The 22,569-nt window shown below is 38.4% G+C and overlaps 2 protein-coding genes across 5 annotated transcripts in view; one reads left to right on the forward strand and one right to left on the reverse strand.

Moving 5' to 3' along the window:
- ZFP91 (ZFP91 zinc finger protein, atypical E3 ubiquitin ligase) overlaps positions 1–2,791 on the reverse strand; it is a 30,946-nt gene extending 28,155 nt beyond the window's left edge. The window contains exons 1-3 of the mRNA XM_024748541.1: positions 2,753–2,791; positions 2,572–2,654; positions 2,082–2,273 (exon numbers count right to left, since the gene is read on the reverse strand). Coding sequence (XP_024604309.1) covers positions 2,082–2,273; positions 2,572–2,654; positions 2,753–2,791 — 314 coding nt within the window. The remainder of the gene's footprint in view (positions 1–2,081; positions 2,274–2,571; positions 2,655–2,752) is intronic.
- The window catches only part of LPXN (leupaxin), a 41,295-nt gene continuing 20,994 nt past the window's right edge, over positions 2,269–22,569 (forward strand). Inside the window, exons 1-4 of one of the 4 annotated variants that reach the window (XM_024748584.1) lie at positions 2,269–2,712; positions 2,828–2,894; positions 10,425–10,582; positions 15,797–15,843. In XM_024748584.1, coding sequence (XP_024604352.1) covers positions 2,879–2,894; positions 10,425–10,582; positions 15,797–15,843 — 221 coding nt within the window. In that variant the 5' untranslated portion in view covers positions 2,269–2,712; positions 2,828–2,878. Of the gene's footprint in view, positions 2,713–2,827; positions 2,895–5,405; positions 5,541–10,424; positions 10,583–15,796; positions 15,844–22,569 lie in introns of those variants that run through there. The other 3 variants (XM_024748585.1, XM_024748586.1, XM_024748587.1) reach the window with 3 other exon arrangements.

Below are 22,569 nucleotides of genomic sequence, written 5' to 3' on the forward strand. Positions count from 1 at the left end.
ATCAAAACTGGATTTTATATATATATATATATATATATATATATATATAAAATTAAGAGAGAGTTCTGAGGCTAAGTGAAGGTAAAAGAACACTACTATCTTTTATGATATTGGATGAGAGAGAAAGGGACTTTAAGAATGAAGACTATTCTTCCCTCCCCACAAGGAATACTGTGAAGAAAAAAACTGAAGGGGTTTAATTAAGTCATCTTCATCCAAGTTCAACTACAGTAACATTTATAATGTGGAAATAAAAAAAGACTCATTAGTACTTTTTTGCCAAGAGTTAGGGAACGTAATAAACCATGACAGCTGGTAAAACTACCACTCTATGTATAATCTTAAGAGATCATTTCTATAAGTAAAGCTGGTGGATCAGTGGGAGGGAAACGTGGCAAGGAGATATAGGTATGGGTAGATGAAGATAAAAGGGAATTAAAAAAAAATTAAGATATTAACCTTCTTGTGTATGGTAACAGAAAAAGAATTAAAAAGCCAATTTCACAGAATTTACATGAAAAAGACCACTACACACTAGTTTTACCTCTACCAAAGACATCACTGCTCAAAACAGTAACTTTCAGTAAATATTTCCTACATATCATGCTTTGTGTTAAGTGTTTCACAGGGTATACTTCAGTCTCACAAACGCAGCTCATAGAGATTAACGTTATCTCCTATAGATAATAAAGTTGAGGCAGGAGCAGTTTAATTTGTCCCAGGAATTTATACCCAAATAAGGCTAATGATATATCTCTTCAAATTTATGAGAATACAGAAGCTTAAATTTTCTGTGACCATGAAATTAATTTAGAGCAATTAGAATCCTAATTGCAGCTGAACCATTTGTAAGTACATATTTTTGTTGTCCACAGAAATTTAGTTTACACAATTCTCTAAATTATGTTAATTTAAATAACATTTAATAATTTGAAAGCACATATAATACACAATATACCTTTGAATTTTATTTCTCTTTCTGAGAGTCTTCTAAGACAAGCATGCCAAGGTCACAGACTTCACTCTTGATTTCATAACAGGAGTGTTCTAAATCTATCAGGTCTGTACAAGCAAAGTATTGCCATGCTCTCTGCTGGGGAGGTAGGGTGGTGGTGGAGGTGGGGGGGCATTTAAAACTGATTTCTCCCCCCACCTTCAACTTTCCCTGCTTTTACTAATTTTTTTCACTTGAAAGTCAAAAGACACAAATGCCTTCAGTAACGAATTCAATGGCTAATGTGATTAATTTCTAGAATTTACAAACACGTGTGCTTCAGTATTTTCAGCATAGAAACATTTTAATAAACAATTTAAAATATTTATATTTCTGATCATCTTAGTTTCTCTATGATCTCTAGGTAATAAAGAAACTACTTTCAGATTATTCTAATTTTTAAGGACCAAGTTCCTACATTAAAACATACGCAAAAACAAACACATAAGCCAAAAAAAATGAAAGAAAACGCATCTCATCTTGTTACATGAAAGACTCTATACTTAAAATTGGCAAGCCACGTTTTACCCGACTACTAAGTCCCAGATTTTTAAAACGAGTGAAAAGTGATGTGAAAATTCAGTAGAGTGAAAAAAGCTACATAACGATACTAGTACAACTGGCTCTTGAGCTAATTAATGGGACGGGGGTGGTGAGGGGAACGACACAATTTTGAATGCTAAGATCTAAGCTCATGCTGTAGATTTCCTAATGGGGATGTGATGTAATACTGGAGAGCCGCCCTAAGCGGGAAAGGGATAGGCTGACAAAGGGAGCGCAGATGCCAGAGTGCGGGAGAAGCCTGAGGCGGCGGGGAAGAGGTGGGTCACTAAGGAGCAGAAGAAGTGTATCCTACAAAGGACGCCTTCAGGGAGTGGGGAAGTGGCCGGACAGACAGGCAAGGGGGGCGGAGGAAGCCAGAGAGAAGTGATAAGACGGCTAGGGAAGCGGCGTGACATCTGCCATGCGAGCCGGCAGGGGGCAGAGCAAGCAGGATGTCACGTGCAGTGATCGCTACGGGAGCCGAGAGGGTTGCGTGCGGGTAGAGGGGGGTTTTTCCCACCGCCTGAAAGACTGCGTTACTCACAGGAGTCGCGGACTCTTCTTGCCCTGAGCTGGAGACGGGGGCTTCGCGGCCTGGGACTGCTGCCCTGGGGCGTCGGGAGGCCTGGCGCTGGGGCTGCTCCTCCGCCGGCGGGGATACTCGGCCTTCCTCCGGCGGGACACAGCGGCGGCGGCGGCCGCAGCGGCCCGGCCCCGGTCCCGACCGCGAGGTTTTCTTCCCCGCGCACCCGTTCTCACCGTTAAACGGCTGCGTCTCGCGACAATGCCAAAATGACCTTTCTCCCCCACCTCCGGAGCTCAATGCGCGCTAAGGGCAGTGGGAGGGGCAGATCTCGCGAGGAGGTTGGTGGGAAAAAAACGCACCTCTCTCCCCGCCTCGCGAGCACCCTGGAATGGGTGCGCGCGCACCTGCCTGCCTAAGGAGCCGCTAATGCCACAAGGGCTCTTTCTATCCTTCTTCCTTAAGCCGCGGAAGTAGCCTCGGCGTTCTTCTGCCCCCACCCCGATCCCACTTTCCTGTCTGTAGCCTTTCTGTCCCCAGCGCCGCCAGGTCTTGCGGGGAGAAGGGGGAAATTTTTTTGAGCTGTCGCTTCTCCTTTAAGAAAAAAAGCCCCGTCAGCTGCCGGATGAAAGTCTCTGAAAAAATGGCGGCGGTAGGACAGAGGCGGGGTCGTGAGGGCAAGGTGGGCCCGCCTTTTGGCGCATGAGCATGGTTAACTTGCCCAGGGGCATCCTGGGAAATGAAGTTCAACTTTTTCTACGCCTTAGGAAAAAAGATACGGAGCCAGAGGCGGAGAGGATGCTGGGAGTGTTTGACTGATGCGCGATGGGAAAGGTAGTTTACTCTTTCCGCGTTTCGAATTTACTCTTCCGGGGAGGCAGTGTTTCCGGGTTAGGCCTCAACGCCTGCGTAGATCTGACCACAATTGTGGGCCCAGTGGCTGGTGGGGCTTGCCTGGCAGGGTTGTCCGTAGTTTCGTACTTGGTGTTGGCGAACCATTTGTAGGGTGGACACGTAATAGCCCTCATCTCTTCTGGTTAGGTGGCACCTCATCTGGGACCGCTTAGCGTTTATATCTGCAATATTCGTCTTCTGTGTCTGACCCACTAACCTGTGAGCGTCTGGAGGTCAGGGATTGAATCTGGTTCCGTTGGATCCTAGCGGGGCTAGCACAATTCCTACCACTCATTTGATACTTAATAAAAGTTTGTAGAAATAATTGTAGAATTGCTTTTTTACTAGATGTTGTCGGGGCCGAGGAACTGGTATCGGCTGCTTAACTTGGCTGTGGTCCCCGGGCTGGAAGGAAGGGAGGTGAAGAGTTGTTAGCGTGACCTACCCGGAAAACTGAAGGCCTGCCTCACACTCCCCACCCTGAAACCATCTGCTTCTGCGGTTTTTAAATGTTTCTGCTGCACAGGAAGCATGGGCAGAATAGCAGCTTTGTCAGAAATTACTTTTCTCTCCGCTAGCACGTGAAACTAAATTGCCCGAACGCATCAAACGGGAGTTTCCGTTTGCTTATCTCCAAGTTGCATTTGGTGATGGCTGTGAGCTTTTTGCGTTGCTTCCTTTTTTCCTTTCATCCATTATAATCGAGGAGCGATTTGCAGGAACAGTTCTTACCCCTGGAAACTAAAGCGTCCGGGGTTAAAAATCTCCAACGTAAGTGAATGGAAACAAGATCTCGGAATCCAGTTCTAAATTTCACATGAATCATTTAGTTAAACTGCAGGTGGAGTCCAATATCTGCAAGACAAATGCTGAAGAGCACTTTTCCTTCCAGGATTTTGGCTCAGTTACCACTTCAGATTGGGCAAACGTTCGTATTCTCTGTTGAGTGTTTTGTACTTTCATGCGGGTAATGGCATTTCAGCTGTAAAAACTGTTGAGCATAGTGTGGATGGGAATTTTTCAAACCTATGTTTGCAGTGAGCAGACTTTTAGAATGGCACTGACATCCAATGGCTGCTCAAAGTAGTGCAGAGATGGGATCTCCTTTACATTAAAAACATTTTTTTAAAGTCTTAGAGCCACAATGGAATGGAGAATGAATGATTCCTTTAGATTAACCTTAAAAAGACCACTGTTGTAGAGGAAAGATTACAGGCTTTGAAGTTAAATCTGTTTTAGTAAGTAACAAAGCCACCTACTAATTATATTATCTTTAGCAAGTTTCTATTCTTTGTATCTTTCACCACTGGTAAAAATGGGGATAATATCTATTTCACAGGACCGTACTTTTAGTTCTTTATGTACTGCCTTCTCATAGTAGGCCTTTTGTAATTGTTTTGTTTTATTCAAGGTGAATAAAATCACAGTGGTTTTAAAAAAAAGTGAAAGTTAACCTCAGTGTCACTTTTTAGAGAAACTAAGACAATATAACTAGGCAGGAATTGTGCTTAATCGAGAATGTCAGCAGCTTAGAACCTGGTGTCTTAAATCTTCCGGTTTCATTCTTCATGACCCCTATAGTTGTTTGCATTTTGAACCACTGAAATAAACTTGGCCCTGAGAATCCAGATGTGAACCTGGTCCTGAGAATCCTGTTCTGCCTTTTTTTTTAATCTTTTTATTTTAATTGGAGTGTAGTTGATTAACAACGTTGTGTTAGTTTCAGGTATATAACAAAGTGATTCAGTTATACATATACATGAATCTATTCTTTTTCAAATTCTTTTCCCAATTAGGTTGTTACAGAATATTGAGCAGAGTTCCCGGTGCTGTACAGTAGGTCCTTGTTGGTTATCCATTTTAAATATAGCAGTGTGTCCATCCCACACTCCCTAACTATCCCTCCCCACCACTACCCCTCTGGTAACCATAAATTCAGTTCTCTAAGTCTGTGAGTCTGCTTCTGTTTTATAAATAAGTTCATTTGTATCTCTTTTTTTTCTTCTGCCTTTAATGGGTTGATGATCTATTCAGAAAACCAGGTAAGCACAATTTCTGGATAATTAAGCAAAATGAATTGGGTGCCAGTTAACTCTGATGGAAATTTTATGAAGGAGATTGTGCTTCCGTGGTCCCTCAGGGGAAAAAAAAATCAGATCCCATCATGCACAGTTACAGCAGGATACCCACACTGGGCAAAAACACAAGTGCAAATCTGCCATTCCCCTGAATTCAAAATGAATCCAGGCACATAGTAGGTTCTCAAATTTTTCAAAACTAGTTTTGATTCTTATCACCCTGGCCAATGCACAGCCAGAACTCAAATCCAATTACTCACCTTTTATGTCAGGCTCATTTTTTAAAACTCTGACCTACAAAAAAAGAAAAAAAAAAAAAAGAAAGAAACTCACCAAATCAAAAGAGAGGAAGTGCTAAGCAAATACAGGAACCAAAAAGGGTTATAGAGGCTGCTTCACGCCGGCTCATTCAGTTCCTTTGCGGTCCTCTTCTTCAACACATGCCAAAACAGTTCCTCACAACCTGTGGTACCAGAGCATCTTGGGTGTGTGACGATGGAAGAGTTGGGTGAGTGAGGAGCTTCTTGGAGGAGAAACTCTGAGGGAATGAAGACTTGGCTGCCATCTCCATGTGTGGTGGGGTATACTTCTAGCCAGATGGAGGATAGTGTTGGAAGATTTTATTTTCACTTCTTTCCTGACCTCAGGCCAACCAAGAGTGAAGCATGAGGAACTATTATTTTGGGGAACTATGGGTTTGCTGTTTGCAGAGGCACAATAGGCAGAGAATTTGGTGCTAACCACAGAGTAAACGCTGCACAAATACTTTTGGGCTGAATTGTGATTGAAATGGTCATTTTATTATGAGCATTTTGCCTCTTGGGGGCTGCTGGAGATCATAGGGTGGTCACAGAGTTGGCAAGTTTAGAGATATGATTTGCGGGGAAAAAGGAGGGGGGTTAAAGGGTGTTCTGAGAGGAAATAGAATAAGCACAAGAATGAGGGATTCACAAAGGTTGGAGAAAGGCCAGAGCGGTTTCATTTGTTCCATGGTTTAGTATTAAATAAGATACAGCACTATTACTCCAGTGCTTTCATTGCTAAGATTTTTATTGAGAGCAATTCTGAAGGAACAGATTACCAGGGCCTGCAAATATGATACCTCCTTCCACTCCAAAGCAATTGAAACCAGCAGTGAAGCCATTGACCACACTGCTCAGAGAGATCCCTGATTTCAAACCTTTGGAGTAATGTAAGGTCTGTCATTCTTGGGACTCATTCCATATCTTTTGCCAACTTTTGTTGCTGTCATCCTTACTAACACTGAGTCACCTTTACCCAATGTTCACGCTGCATAATTACACGGTGTCCTGGGTTTTTGTATGTTTGGGGTATGTCAGAAGTGCCAATGACAGCAATAAAAAACATCTGGCATGTTGTCTTTATTAAAAAAATGTATTTTGAGGGCTTCCCAGGTGGCGCAGTGGTTGAGAGTCCGCCTGCCAATGCAGGGGACGCGGGTTCGCGCCCCAGTCCGGGAGGATCCCACGTACCGCGGAGCGGCTGGGCCCGTGAGCCATGGCCACTGAGCCTGCGCGTCCGGAGCCTGTGCTCCGCAGCGGGAGAGGCCACAACAGTGAGAGGCCCGCGTACCCCCCCAAAAAAAAAAAAAAAGTATTTTGAGAGCTGGAGGAGTAGAGGAAGGAATGAAGGCAAATTACGGGAGGGAATAGATGTTAATGAGAAGGAGAAGGGTATTTAATGTTTAATAAATATTGAACTGTTTTGGAAATAAAGTCTATTTTGATAGTTGGAGTAGAATATATTTTGGATTTGGGGTAGACTCCCAGTTCTTATCCTGTGTGAAGTTTGGAGAAGTTCACATTTCTGTACAAGTTCCTCCAGAGTCCAGTTCTGCTTTCTTATTTTAGGGCTACCTCATGGCTTTAATGTAGGTAATCGGCAAGGGGAGTAATGCTTATTCAGTGACTTAAGCTACATTTGTACATATGTTAATCATTTTAGTGTTCCAAGCAACCTTCTGAGATAGGTTTTATCCACTGTTTTTTTTCAAATGAGAAAACTAAGAAAAACAAAATAACTTGTTCAGTGTCACTTATGAGTTCAGACACTGGAGCGTCTGACACCAAAACCGATTAAGTGACAAGGTGTTCTCCCATTTTAGCAGTTTGTTGGCTCTGGTGTTCCAGCCTATAGGATAACCCAGATAATTTAATATTTTTTTAAAAAGTAGATTTGTACAGTTTTGCATTTCCTCAGCAGGATGAATGAGAAATTTGGTCCAGGAATGTGGAAAGTACCAAGTGGCCTGGAAGGTAACATTCATGTATGTTATCCAGGTGGCTAAACATCATTAGGCTGTTAATAGCTACACCTCAATCGCTTCTTCAAATTGTCATCAGCTCAATAACCACCCAAAAGACTTAGGGTGGGTGTTTCTTCTCCAATGTGGAGAAATAGCATGGAGGACAAGTCAGCCCAGGCGCGCCAATATTTCCTCTCTGCAGTACTGCCCCCAAGGTTAGTAGTTTATATCCACCCAGAAAGTCTCACCTAAACCCTCATTACATGGGGATGCTAGATAAAGGGGAAGCGGGAGCAGACTCTGGCTCTGAATGAAGTCGTTACAGTCTAGTGAGACCTTCAAGACACCTCACTTACTTCCCTTCCTGTGAATGTTGACACTGTTTGATTTCCACAGATGAGGCGCTATGAAAATGGACTGCAGCGTGTTCAGTCTGATACCCCCTACCCTGCACCAGTAATCCCATATTTGTCATGCTGAAATTAGTCATCTTCAAATCACAGCATCTGGCCAAAAGGGAGATAATCTCGGGGTGTTGGTGATATGTACACTGACAGGAAACAGGAAGAGAAAGGCCTGTTAACTCATGACCCAGAAAGGAGTTTTAGTAACTCTGGTTAGCTGGCGCTTCTAAGGGTAACCTTCTACCCCTAGTGGTATGGTTTGCTTCTCTTGCAGAGGGTCTTCCTTCTCCCCTCATCTTTATTGTAAATGCCTATTTTTTTTTTTAAGATTTAATTTTATTTATTTTTGGCTGCGTTGGGTCTTCGTTGCTCTGCTCAGGCTTTCTCTGGTTGTGGCTAGAGGGGGCTACTCTTAGTTGCAGTGCGTGGGCTCTAGGCACGCAGGCTCAGTAGTTGTGGTGCACAGGCTTAGTTGCTCCGCGGCATGTGGGATCTTCCTGGACTAGGGATCGAACCCGTGTCCCCTGCATTGGCAGGCAGATTCTTATCTGCTGTGCCACCAGGGAAGTCCCAATTTTTTATTTTGAATCCAAGAGGAGCCATGACTTCTGTTTGGAGCAAAGCTTAGGAAATAGAAAAGAAAGAAGCTATATCTTTATAGAGGGCTATAGAATAAAAATTTGGAACTCAGAGATTTGGCATTCAGTTTGGCTAGTAAAGTCCTGAGAGAAAAAGTTTTACTTTCTATTTCTACCTTACTTTTTCTTTTCTTTCCTCTTCTTTTTAAAAACCTTTTATTATAGAGAATTTTAAAATTTACAGAAGGAAAGAAAATAAAGAGATCTGATGTACCCATCAATCACCTTAAACAATTATCAACTCTTGGTTAATCTTATTTCATGTATACATCCACCTATTCCTTCCATTCCTAGATTATTTTAAAGTGATTTCACACATTGTATCATTTCATATGTAAATATTTCAGCATAAATATATATATATACATTTATACAAATAACCATAATACCATTATCATATCCATAATATCCTTAATAGTAATTTCTTAATGTCATGAAATACCATTATCACACCCAAAATATTAACAGAAATTACTTAATATTATCAAATATCCTATCACAACTAAAATAAGTTAACAGTACTTACTACTTATTGAATTTTCAGTCACTGTTCAGTATTACTAATTGTTTCTTTCTTTGTTTGGTTTTTGCTTGTTTATTTAAGAATCATACATTGAAATCAGTTGTAAGCCTCTTATGTCTCTTTTAACCTATTGGTTCCCCCTCTATCTCTTCTTTTCCATTGCAGTTTATTTGTTGAAGGATCATTTGCCCTGAAGAGCTTAGCTCAGTTTGCTTATCTCTAACAAGGTGCATAAAATTCATTATATTTGTGAGCTAGATTCTTGAGAAAGATCTGTAGAGGATTTCATTTGTAAGAAATGTTTAGATCTTTTCTTATGCCATTAAGAAATACCCATCCCCGGATATCTGAAATAAAATCTTTTTTTTAATGACCTGTAAAGTTCATTTTCCTCATCTGAAGACTTTAGAGCTAGGCAGATCCTTAGAAATAATATAATCCAGTGTTTTGCAAAGTTGAAAAACTACAATCTGTGGTAAGATATCCACTGGAGATCTACTAGTGGGTCTCGATCCGCAATTTAAAAAAATACTGTTGTGATACAATCGCTTTATTATGTAGATGAGGAGACAGCTTCAGAAAAGAAAGTGTCATGCCAAGATGATCCAGAGAATCCACATGGGAAGGGGGTCTGGAATTTCTGACTTGCAGGGGCCAGGGATCAGATAGCCCAGGATAAGCCAGGTTCTGCACTCAGTAGCAGTGTGGCCTTAAACAAGGTATTTGTCTCTTTCTTCATCTACAAAATAGGGACAATGCTATCACTTGCCTCAAAGCATTAGGATGACTAAATATATAAATATATAATTAAATATATAAGAAGTATATACACTCCTGAGCACAATGCCTGTCCTGTGTTAATTTTATTATTAATATTAATTTCCTCAAAACAGAAAGGTAACAGTATAATACTCATACAATAAAGTCCATTGGTTTTTCCCAAGAAAACTACGAGAGAAACAAATCTCAGCTGTTTGGATGGCAGCATCTTGCTTGACTTTGCAACATCTGTTTCCCCTCTAATCCCTTTTTCTCCCCACACCTTAAATGACAGAATACTTATACTTTGCTTGGAGAATTTTGTTATGTGCTGGGATATAAGAAAAAAAATTATCAGGATTAAGAATAAGTTTTACTGTACAGGTATGTTTTGGAAAACTGTAATATAATTGCATATATTTTTCTGATGGGAAAAAATATGTAGCATTTACATTTTTCTAATTGGAGATCTTCATGGGTGATCCACTCTAAATAAATGATAAAAATGAATATGCTGTAATATAAAAAGTCACATTGTCGAATAAGACTATGAAATTGAACGCAACCACAGGAAATAAGAAGCAGGCTACAGTATGCAGAGGGCATTAAACGTCTCCTGGTAGAATAGACCATCTTCTTGAAGTCGAATAAGGAGTGAGGGAGGATGTTTGAATTTAGCCTTCTCTTAAGACCCAAGAGAAGAGGGAGATGAATGGAGGCACAGTGGGGCTACTTAAGAGGATAATTTTTCCAGAAAACGTACGTATTCTATGTCATGATTCCCTTGTATCTTTTGATATAGATGCCTTGTTGGAGGAACTGGAATACTCCACCCTCTGGGAGAGTGATGAATACTCCAACACAGCTTCTCCCCCCCTGGATCAGCATTCCAGAAAGGAGAGTAACCATGCTGAGACCTCAAGTGCCCCTTCCGTTCCGGATGACTCAAGTCCCTTTCCGGTAACTTTTCATTTATTGGAGTACCTTGAATATAGATATTTGAGTGCATTTCTGGAAACTAATTGTATCTTACATAAAATGATGCAAAAGGAAAATCATATATCCAAGAAAGAGAAAAGAATTACTCAATGATAAGTTAAAGGTGGTTGTTTTCAGAATGAAGAGGAGAATGGAGAAAAATCATCATAAAAGAATAAACCTTTGAGAACTTTTTCTTTTTTTTCTCCTGAGGGCCTGGTAACAGGCAGAGTATTCCCTAATTCACTTGGGATATTCTGATATCACCATCTGGGTATCAGAGATGCATGTTGCAGTTTGACTGGACTGGCACTCAGTAAGGCCAGAGGTCACCTGGGCAAGGCCAGGCAGCAGCTCAGCCAGATCTTCTTAGGATTTTTTAGGATAGCCACTTTCCAGCTCTTATTTTCTGCTGAATATATTAGGAAATTCAATTAGTATATCTAGAGATGACGAAGCTCTAGGGAACCGTCACAAACAAACTAAACTTATAAAAGATTATGTATAAAAAACCCCCAGAAATCCAATTTATTAATTTCTGGTTAGAGTTTAAACTATCAAGTAGAACAGACACTAGTATTTGCTGATATATGTATTCCCTTCCTATGGATAAGTCTACATGCATCTACTTTATGATTAGAAGATTACTTGATGAGAATGGATTAGTGTAAGAAGAATCAAGTAGGTGCTCTTCATATCTGGTGTTTCTCAACTATGATATTCTGATTCATCCTTGTACACTAAAGGAAATCACTAGTAGCACAGACTTGAAATTTGAGCCTATGGGTAGGTTTCCCTTTTAACTGTTCTTCCTTCCAGCTACATACATACAGTTTTAAGGACACACATTTCTCTCTCTACTAAGGAGCTATTGTCTTTGTTCTCACTGTGAGATTATAGCCATAGATTCCTAACTGATCCCCTATCCTGACCGCCCCCCTGCAATTTATTCTCCAAAAAGCAGCCAGGATAATCCTGTAAAACTTAAATCAGATCATCTTATTCTTCTACTCAGAACCCCAAGATGAATTCTCATCTCATTTGGAATAAAAGCCACAGTCTTTACACTGACTTTATGGGGTGACCTACGTCTTGGTTCCCTTGGAGGAGCCTGGGTTTATGCTTATTTTCTTGACATCCTATTACTGACTTTACCTTTTACCCCAGATTTTCCATTTTTTGTGTGTGTGAAATTTTTAAAATAAGTATTTGCATTAAAGTAAACCAGCATGGATTAATAGACCTCCATTTGGTTCTTCTGGCTTCTCTCAGAGTCTCATGTAGTAGCATATAAAACACACGTGCAGTGAACAGTTCTTATTTTATTGTAGCTGGATCTAAAAGACTAATGACCACTTGTCTCTCATTTCCTGATCCTGATAAGACAAACTCTAACTGACAGCTCCCTTTGAAGGATAATATGCAAGGTGCTGGCCGTTAAAGCTAAGAGTTCAAGCACAGCCGTCAGGGGCAGCTAACTCCTCTGGTCTCAGGTGGTGGCAGGAAAAACCTTGAGGTTTTTTTTTTCCCCCGATGGCCATTTGGTATAGCACCACTCCTGCTGTGCTGTGGTCCATGTGGTGGTCTGTGAGATGCAGGGAGCCTCTTCAGGGTCAGAAAGAAATATGGGAAATTGTGACTTAAAGTCATAGAAGTTGTGTCTAAGAAATAGAGGCTGAGCATTCTTGCCATAGAGTACAGTATAATCTAAATGTTCTTGTTAGATCAGTTTTGTCACTAATTGTATATTAAAGCTATAACTGTTAGTTTTATTATTTGGTAATGCTTTTAAATTTTGCAACAAACCAAACCAAACCAAAACCAAAACTGCACGTTTAATTGTCTCAAGAAACTTGGCTCAAACCGAAACCAAAGCTGCACGTTTAATTGTCTCAAGAAACTTGATGATGGGACTTCCCTGGTGGTGCAGTAGTTTAGACTCTGCACTCCCAATGCAGGGGGCCTGGGTTCGACCCCTGGTCAGGGAACTAGATCCCACATGCATGCCGCAACTAAGAGCTCGCGTGCTGCGACTCAGGAGCCCATCTGCCGCAACTAAGACCCAGAGCAACCAAATTAAAAAAATAATAAAATAAAATAAAGTTGATAATGGATGTGTAATCTAAGTATTTGTTAACGTTTACCATCCACTGTGGGGGGAATAGAATTATCACTGTCCATTTGAAAACCACAAGACACAACTATGGGGAAGAAGCATCAGGATCTACTTCAAAAATTAATGTCTAATTTAAGAAGAATGGGCCAGCAGATGATAATTCAATATGTGAAGCTGCAGGAGGTATGTTTACATGTCATTGAAAAGCACACCTTTCCATTTGGATCAAAGTACTCTTCTGAATTAATTTTGCTCATTTTCAATTCCAAGTTTTCTTGTGCTTGTAAGTAAAGTGAATTGGTGATGATTAATTAATTGATTCCCTTTGCAAGCCATCAAATAATACCAGATTAAAAATAATAATACCAGATTAAATCAATTAGAGACCTCAATTAGAAAATTTAATTTCAAAATGGTTTAATTTTTACATCCAATTCAAAGAATCAAAGCAAAATATTTAGAAGTTGATTCTTTTGTCTAAAATGAGATTGTTAATGCCATTGTAAATTTAGTTGAAAAGTTCAACAATGGAGATAAAAGGTTGTTTTGGGGGGGTGATAATACTAATACAGATTTTGGTGGAGCAGAGCATCGTGGTAAAATCAATGTTCTTACATACTTAAAAGCCTATGGAGCAGATATGTACTTGGAATTGGTTGTGATATGCACAAAATTCATGACTGCGTCCAAATAAGCTTTAGTATTTCACCAATCAAAATAGAAACTGCAATTGTTAAAATTTACAAATTATATATGATGTATATTTGTACACAATCAGAGTATATATATAGCTCATCTACAAAACTTTTGTGACAGAAGCTCTTATTGAATGTCAAAATATATTAGCGTGGCTGTATGTATTTTCTCTCTTCATTGCCTGTGAGCCTGAGCCTTTGAAAAACCACTTTGTAAAGCAGCCTAAGTTTAGGCCACATTATGTGCAAAATCAGTTGGAAATATTTAATCAAATTATTCAATGAATGTAGCATGAAAAGTCAGCTTTTGAAGTTTTTAACAAGTTGCAATTATGTGAAACAAAGCTTACAAAAAGGAAGAAGCTCAGATTTCTCCCTACAAAAGCCTGGGAGGAATTGCAACAAATCAAAAGATGAGAGTTCAAATGGTTTAATTACCTAACTTGAAAATCGTGCTTTGGAAACATCTTGACTTTGATGGACCTCCTGATCTTAATTGGATAAATTTATATTCCCACGCGAATGGGATGAAATTGTAAAGGCCTGTGATTTTGCAGTATCTACATTTGATGAAGTGTTAAAAGGCATCACAAATAGAGACAATTTAAGAGCTCTGTCCTGTAAAAATATTATTGAAGAAAGGTGGGCCGAATGGAGGCAGAAATACAGCACATGTGAAAATATTGGAGCTGAAATAATTACACATTTTAATATAAAAAATAGAATTCAGAATATCTTCCATTTAGCAGAATCTGCTCTGAACGTATAGGTTCATCAGCATCTGGAGAGAGAGTATTTTCTCAGTTGAAACTATTATGGGCTATGGAGAAGCAGTGTCAACAATTTCAAATATACTAACCATAAAATGAAGCTTTGTAGAGGATTGCAATTTTATAAAAAATATAAAAATAAATAAGATCATATTGAAAAGAAAGACATTTTTCAGAAAAATTTTCACATCACAATGTTAAAGGCGACAATGGCTAAGTAGCCAATTAAGGTATATATAAATATATCTATATCTCAAGAATAATTATTTACTTATGCTATTTTTAAATGTTTCAATAATCAATATGAAAGGTTTAAAATTTTTTGGCTTTCATGTTCATAGCTGGGTGTCATTTAAAAATATTCTAGAAAATTTTATTTTGAATAGAATTAGTTTATTGGTTTACCAATATAATAAAATAAAATTTTTGGTCCATAAACACATATTTAAAAAATTAATGTAATATTAATTATTTTTTAGTCCCCTCTTTCACTCTCACAGGTGTCCCAGTTTGAATAATGAATTATATGGTCACCCTACTTGCATGACTTGGCCCCTTATACTCTTTGCCCCTATCTCACTGGTTCACTCGCCTCCTATCTGTTCCATAGATGCTGCAGGGTGCTGTCTATCTGGATCATGTTACCCTTGATATCTGCATGCTTCCCTCACCCCCTATAAGCCCTTGTCCATGTGCCCCTTTCTCAGTGAGTCCTTCTCCAACCAATATATTTATAAATGCCATCCCTCCCCCATTTCTTATCTCCTACCCTTCATTAATTTTTATTATTTTTTTACAAATTAATTTATTATCTGTTTCTCACCACCATAATGTAAGGCTCAGGAACCATTTCTGTTCCTTTTTTTGTTTGTTTGTTTTGTTTTGTTTGTTGACTCCTGCATCCCCAGCCCTGGCACATGACAGGCACTCAATAAATATTTGTTTGTGAAATAAACTACTGGCCAACTACCCTTTAGAGTCACTCATTATTTCTTTTGGTATGTTAAATTTAATTGTGTTATAGTCTTCCCCTAGAAACCATCCTGTCTAGTTAAAGGGGCTTTGCTCTGACTCATTTTGTTTGTTTTATGGTTCTTTTCTGAGTACCATGACTTCTCTATGTCAGTGCCTTTAGGGCAGGGAGGGGGACACCGTATTTGTTCACATGCCAGCTACTGTGCTTAGAATTTGGCCTTTCTCTGTGGGATGACTGGTACTCCTTTGCCTTGTGAAAGGAGATTTCAGAGATAGGCTAGTTATCGTCCCCTTTAGAAGCTAAAAACATCTTCTAACTCTGGGTGTAGATAAGTACCAACATTTTTTTTTTAATTAAAAAAATTATTTTATTGAGGTATAGTTGATTTACAATGTTGTGTTAATTTCTGCTGTACAGCAAAGTGATTCAGTTATACATATATATACGTATTCTTTTTCATATTCTTTTCCATTATGGTTTATTATAGCATATTGAGTATAGTTCCCTGTGCTCTACACTAGGACCTTGTTAATCACAGGGTATTGAATATAGTTCTCTGTGCTATACGGTAGGACCTTGTCGTTTATGCAGCATCCAACAGAAACTCATTCTTTCTTCTCTTTCCCTTATATGTCTTAGGTGCAGCTCGTGTGTACTACCAAAATCCAGGAGCCCCATGTCCACAGGTATTTTTTTAATTAAATATTTAAAAAATTAAGTTTATTAGATAATTGTTAGCACCCGTGTTTGGACCATAATTTGCTTTGTGGGTGTTTATTATTAGAATTCCGACTACCCTCCCCCTCTTTCCATGATCTGTGAGCGGAGGTGGATTTCTGCCCAGCTGACTTGGCACTTTCTCAAGGAGCCTGGCTTTTGGATGGGTTGTCCAGGCTGATGGGCTCTGCTATTTCCTTTACCACCTGAAAAAGTGTAAATAGTCCAAGTCACCACAGATGTTTTGGCCCAGCCATTTCAGATATCATGCTTCAGTTCACAAAAGAGAAAACACCTAAAGAAATTTCAGCAGGATGCCGACAAAATCAGACCCAGGATCAGGGCTGCACTAAAACAGTGTGTCTCCATGGAAGATTAATGAATATATACTTCTTTCCATATTTGCTCAAAATGTATTTAGTGATGGAGGGATTTCCTTTTAATAAAAGTTACATATTGAAACAGATCCACTTACTAAATTATCTCTTCTGGCCAAAGCAGAATTGACAGTCTAAAAAAAATTAAAAGGCCACTTTTCCTGTCTCTCTTCAGTTATAGCTTGCAATTTTTTAAAAAAAGTGAGACAGCATTCTGGGAAACAAAGGTTGAAAATGTAGATAGTAAAGGTCCATGCTTGGTGAGGGGTACTACACCACATATCACTTGGTTTCAGAATTGCAGCCAATAGGGCACACACGGTGTAAAAATAAGGGAAGGACCTGTGCTATCTCTTGAAGTCTTTTTACAACTCCCCACTTTAAGGCACTTTCTACTTTGATGGGAGTGAAGCCAGTTTACTAATACACATGCCAGCTTATTCCAGTTCTAGGAAGCTGCCTGATGGGCGTGTCTCATAGGCCTTCCTGTCTCTCCCCCTTGTAAAAAAATGAAAACAAAGCAAAACAACAGCAACAACAAAACAGTACCTGGTACACAGTAGGCTCTCAGTTAATATTGATTTTCTTTTAAATTGAGAAAACCAAGACTTTAATGGAAATACTAATAAACACAGGAACGTATACGATGAGAACCAGCCCAACCAACAGCCATTTTCCTGTATATCTGGCATTGTGATCAGTTGATGGCATGCCAGTGGTAACTTCTTGACACCCCCTCCTCTGTAGTACAAATCTGTGATCTATTTCCCATCAGACCCCTTTCTCCCTCTTCTCTTGCTCTGCTCTGTACTCCAGGGGAGCTGAACCCTGCAGGTTGGGTTTTCCAGGCTCCAGGGTCTGTAGGCTTTTACTGGTTTCAACCAATGGGAGGCACTGTGGAGAGACTGGAGGGTGAAAGGCAGGGAAATTTAGGGCCTTTGCTCCCCCAATCTCTCTCTCCACAGTGTCTCTGTCAGCAGTTATATCTACTTTTATGGCTTCAGCTGGAGAAAAACAGGTCTGCTGTGGTTCCAGTTTATGCCTGTTAACCTGGGCTCCTGGGCTCTGGTAACTTTGCCTCTTTGCTTTGTCCCTTTGGCCTCATGGCTTCCTGCTGTAGCTAATCTCTGGGTTCCCTCAATGTTTTCTGTTTGCTTCTTAGCTCTCCCATCACCTGTGTAATCAAATTTCTGGATTAAATTCCTTCTTCTTACTCCTAGTGTTTGTATTTTCCTGAGTGGACCTTGATCGATGTACTTAACCATTACTGAATGATACTTATTGTGTAGATCTGAGTGGGAGAGTGATATGAAATCCAGGTGGCCTAGTAAATATGTAATGGACTGATGCAAACCCGAGGCTGGTATAATTCAGAGCCAGCAAGGCTCACGTGTACAGATGGAGCATGAGACACAGAAACAAGATTCCTGCATTGTTTCCACCATTTCCTCTGGCTTGCTTAAATTAACCAAACATTCGTTTCAACTTTAAAAGTACCAATACCTTGAAACACTAGTCATGAATATAACAATATGATAGTATTTAGAAATGTATCTTTTATATGAACAGAAAGAATTTTGGTAAGAATAGGGAGGGAGACTTCATAAAAATATTGCAGAGGAATGAATGGGGAAAAAAACTGAAGCCCCTCACTTGAGAAGTCTGGATTTTTTTTAAACGCATCTCTTGTATTTGTATTATTAAAACCTCTGAGTAATGAAGTTGTTGCTGATGGCATGCTAAGCGCCTGTATCATCTTCAATAGGTCTGGGGACAAATCAAAGGAGCTCTGATTTGAGGTTTCTCTCTTTTCACAAACATTTCCTGTAGTGAGGCAAACATCAACTCTTCAAGGTCTCTTATTTCTTATTTGGAAGTTTATATTGTTGACTCAATTACTCTTAGGGTATTTTGGCAATGATCTGTTTCTCTTTATACGCTGCACTAGGAGTCTAGTTAGAAACCAGTAAGAGTTCTTTCAATAAGCGCAAGTATACCCCACCTGTGAGATGGACAGGTTTTTATGATTATACAGACCCATATAAGAAACTACATTTATCCTACACTGGGGCACAGGGCAGAAGAATGTGTTCCCAGTCCTGCTGCCTTTTGTATTTCTAAGACACATGCCTGTGGCGGCAATTACTAAGGGATTATGCCTGAAAAGAGTTGTGAGAGAGAGCTCCTCTGTACTTTGTTGGAAGCCTCCAAGAACTAAATCAGTCACTTGTAATCAGTCACCTGACCATTTTTGTTCTTAGATTAAACACCCCTACTCCAAAAAAACAAAAAAACAACCCAAACTTATGTGGGGCAGGAGGCCATGTTGTACCTAAAAGGCAAAGTCTTTTAAGAAGGGAAGAGATCCACTTCCTCCTAAATTTTCCTTGTTAAATGCTCAAACTGAGTCAGTAGCAGGACCTGTTGTACCCAAGAGATAGTCTTTTTTTCTTAAGAGAGGACGATAAGCATCTTCCTTCTAATTTTTCCCTAGCTGATAAATACATAAAAATAAGTAAAGTAGTAAGACTTTGTTGTCATTTTTGAAAATACATTTAGTGAAAGACGTAGAATATTTGGTTTTATTTATTGCTTTGTGTGTGTGTGTGTGTGTGTGTGTGTGTGTGTGTTTGTGTCTCTGTCACACACACACACAGTTTGGTGGGTTGTTAGCTAAGCTTCTTGGTTAATGTTGATTGCAAACATTATTCCAGAGTCAGTTACCTATATAACCCAGTGATTCCACTTCTCAGAGTGTACTCTATGGAAATAAATATCAAATATTTATGTAGCAGTGTTGATTATAACAGTGAAAATCAGAAGCAATCTAGGTGTCTAACAATAAGTGATTGATTTAGTAAATAATGGCACATTATGCATTTGGAAACTATATAGCCTTTATATATCATTTAAAAAGATAATTTAGTGATAGAAAACACAAGCTTCACAGTCTGCAGGCCCAAGCTCTGTTATTTGCCATCTGTCTTGGGTAGAGCAAAGTTTTTAACTTCTCTAGGCCCCAGTTTTTTCATCTGGGAGTGATAAAACTTACCTTTAAGGTTTTTATGAGGATTTAAAGAGAACATGTGTAAAACCCTTTACAGAGTGCCTGGTGTAGTATACACACTCAATAAATGTTAACTATTACGTTTGCCAAGATAAGAATGTGCATAAGGATATGGGAAAATGTTAACTTTAAAACATGAAAAAAACAGTAATATTCAAATTTTCTAAAATCATACACAATCACAGAAGAGTGTAAAAGTGTAAGCCAGCATGTCTAGAGAATTAACTGCCTCTCAAAAGGAAGATCATGTGTGGTTTAGTTTTTTCTTTGTATTCCTCTGCAGTTTTAAAATGTTCTACATTTAACATATTAATTTTATATTTAAAAATAATTTTAGTAGGACTCACAGCAGTGTATAATGTGGTATACGGAAGGTCGTTTACGGAATCGTTATTTATGAATGTGTGCATGTGTGTATAACTACCCGTCTGCCACCCCTACCGCCTCACCTGTTTTCATCATTGTTTCTTTTCTAGTATAGAGGACCTTTGTTTTGAAAATACAACTTCATGTACACAATTATTTTATAAACTCACATACATAAAATGTCAGAGAGGTATCTTCTGCTTAATATTGCTGTAAACCTAAAACTGCCCTAAAAAATAGTCTTTAAAAAAAGTCAAAGAAGGGACTTCCCTAGTGGTCCAGTGATTAGGACTCTGTGCTTTCACTGCTGGGCCCGGGTTCAATCCCTGGTTGGGGAACTAAGATCCCGCAAGCCACGCTGGCACCACCAAAAAAAAAAATAGTCAAAGTAATGCAAGACATACAGGGTAAGATGTGAGACCACCTCCAGAAGAGTCGTTCCTCCCACCACCTAATTACCAGCTCCTTAGGTAACTGTGCCGGTAGGTATGTCTTCTTACAGACCTTTGTGTATGCATATTCATACTTATGTATCTGTGCTTTTAAAATTACATAAATGGAAGGATATTTTTCATACTGTTCTGGGCCTTGCTTTTTTTTTTTTTTTTCTTGCGGTATGCAGGCCTCTCACCGTTGTTGGGCCTTGCTTTTTTAAGTTAACAATATGAATTAGAAGTCTTCCTTAGTTCATAAAATTCTATGTCGGCATTCTTTTTAGCACCTGCAGGGTTATTCTATAGCATGGGTGGACCATAATTTATTTGACTATATGTTCATTTAGTTTAGTTTCAATTTGCTCATAAAAACTATTCTGCTTTTGTGTTTTAAGGAATGTTCTTGTACGTATATCTTTATAGATATGTCCAATTTTTCTGTAGGGTAGAGTCTTAGAAGTGAAATTGCTGCATCCAAGGGTATATGCATTTGAGATATTGACAGATGCTGCCTTGCAAAGGGTTTTATAATTTATGTAGCTACCTATAATATATGTAAATGTATCTATAGATATAACCCTGACTTTTGCCAACACTGCATATTGTCAATCTTTCAAAACTTTGAATCACGGGAAAAAAATGGTATCTCACCATTTAATTTCCATATTAAAGATTGAGATTGAGTATATTTTTATGTAGTAAACATTCAAATTTCTTTTTCTGAAACTTACTTTTTAAAAAATCCTTAGCTCAGGTTTCTCTTGGGTTATATTTTTACTATTGATTAATCAACTTTTAAATATTTGAATATTGTTAATGTTTTAAATATTTACTCATGTTAAATTTTTTAATACTATCTTCATCAATATGTTTTCTTTTTTGACATCACTTCAGTTTTATGCCATTCTTGGGAAAGTCTTTATCACTCCAAATTATTAAAAAATCCTCCATTTTCTTCTAGTATTTTTGTTTAAACATTTATATCTTGAATTCATTAAAAACACATTTGTGTGTACAGTGTGTTAGGGATCTAAATTTATTGTGTTCCAAATAGGTTATCATGTACCTTCATTCTAATAGTCTGTTTCTGATTATTTGAAATGCCATGTTTACCATATGCAAAGTGCTCACAGGTACCAGAGTCTGTTTCTGGGTTTTCTAGTCTACCCTACTTTTGATCTACTTGTCTGTTTCTTTACCAACATCACACAAATTAAATTATTATCACTCTATAGGATACCGCATCTACTGGGACAAGTTATCCCTGTTTTTTTTTTTTCCTTCAAAATTGCCTTGAGTGTTCTCGCTTGTATTGAATTTTAGCATCAGCCTATGAACTTGAATAATTGGATTATAATTTTTGTATGGATTACATTGAATTTATAGTTTAATTGGGAGAAACTGACATCATGTTATGCATCTTTATTTAGGTAGGTCTTCTTTTTAGTGATTTTTCTTCATAGAAATCTTACACATTTCTTGTTAGATTTATTCTTTAATACTTAATATATTTTTTTCTTGGTATTGTGAACACATTTTTCTCATTGGATTTTCAAATCAGTCACCCCTGGTCTATAGGAAAGACACTAATTATTTCATTTTATTCTCGTATCTTGTAGCCATCGTGATTTTTAAAAATTCATTATAATAGTTGTTATATCATTTATCTCTCATTTTCTAGGAATATTATTATATATTTAAAAAGAGTGAGAGTGCTTTACGTTTTTCTTTAAAATATATAAAACTCTTATTTTTACTTTTAAATGCATTTGCTAATGCATTCTGGAATAATATTGGAGACTAGCAATGGCAGTAGGGGCCTTGTCCTCCTCTTCCCTTAATTAGAAGTGTGTTTAGTATTTGACTATTAAATATGAGGCTTGTTATAGATTTTTATGGACATATTTTGTCAGGTTATGGAATTTTTCTTCTTCTCCTCGATCTTCAACAACAGGAATGGTGGTTAAATTTGTTTTCAATTGCTTTTCAGTACTTCTCAATACGTTTATAAAGCTTTTCTCTTTTTCTGTTAGTATACTGAATTATAGTAATCCTTTTTGTAATGTTGAACCATTCTTGGATGACTGGTGTACACACCACCACACACACACACACGTGCACCATTCTGTCTTTGGTTTTAGTACCAAGTTTCTGAGATATTCATTGAACCTATTGGGTTATTTTTCCATATTTTATTATGTACTTGGTAATTTACACAATGCTCCCAAAAAGCTGTTACTTTTTTTGGCTTGTTTTCTGTTTAATTGATTTATGCTTTTATTCCTCCTGTTTAATTATTATTTTATCTTTTGCGAGTCTTGAGTTGGATGTTTCATTTGCTTCTGGTCTTTTTTATTTTTCAATATTGCACCTAAGTCTATTTCTATTTTTCCTTTCAATAACATTTTGCTTTCAACTCTGAAGAGCATGTGTGATTTTATAGCTATTTCT

Source organism: Neophocaena asiaeorientalis, unplaced genomic scaffold, assembly GCF_003031525.2.
Source record: "Neophocaena asiaeorientalis asiaeorientalis breed wild unplaced genomic scaffold, Neophocaena_asiaeorientalis_V1.1 scaffold43, whole genome shotgun sequence".
NCBI classification, from domain to species: domain Eukaryota; kingdom Metazoa; phylum Chordata; class Mammalia; order Artiodactyla; family Phocoenidae; genus Neophocaena; species Neophocaena asiaeorientalis.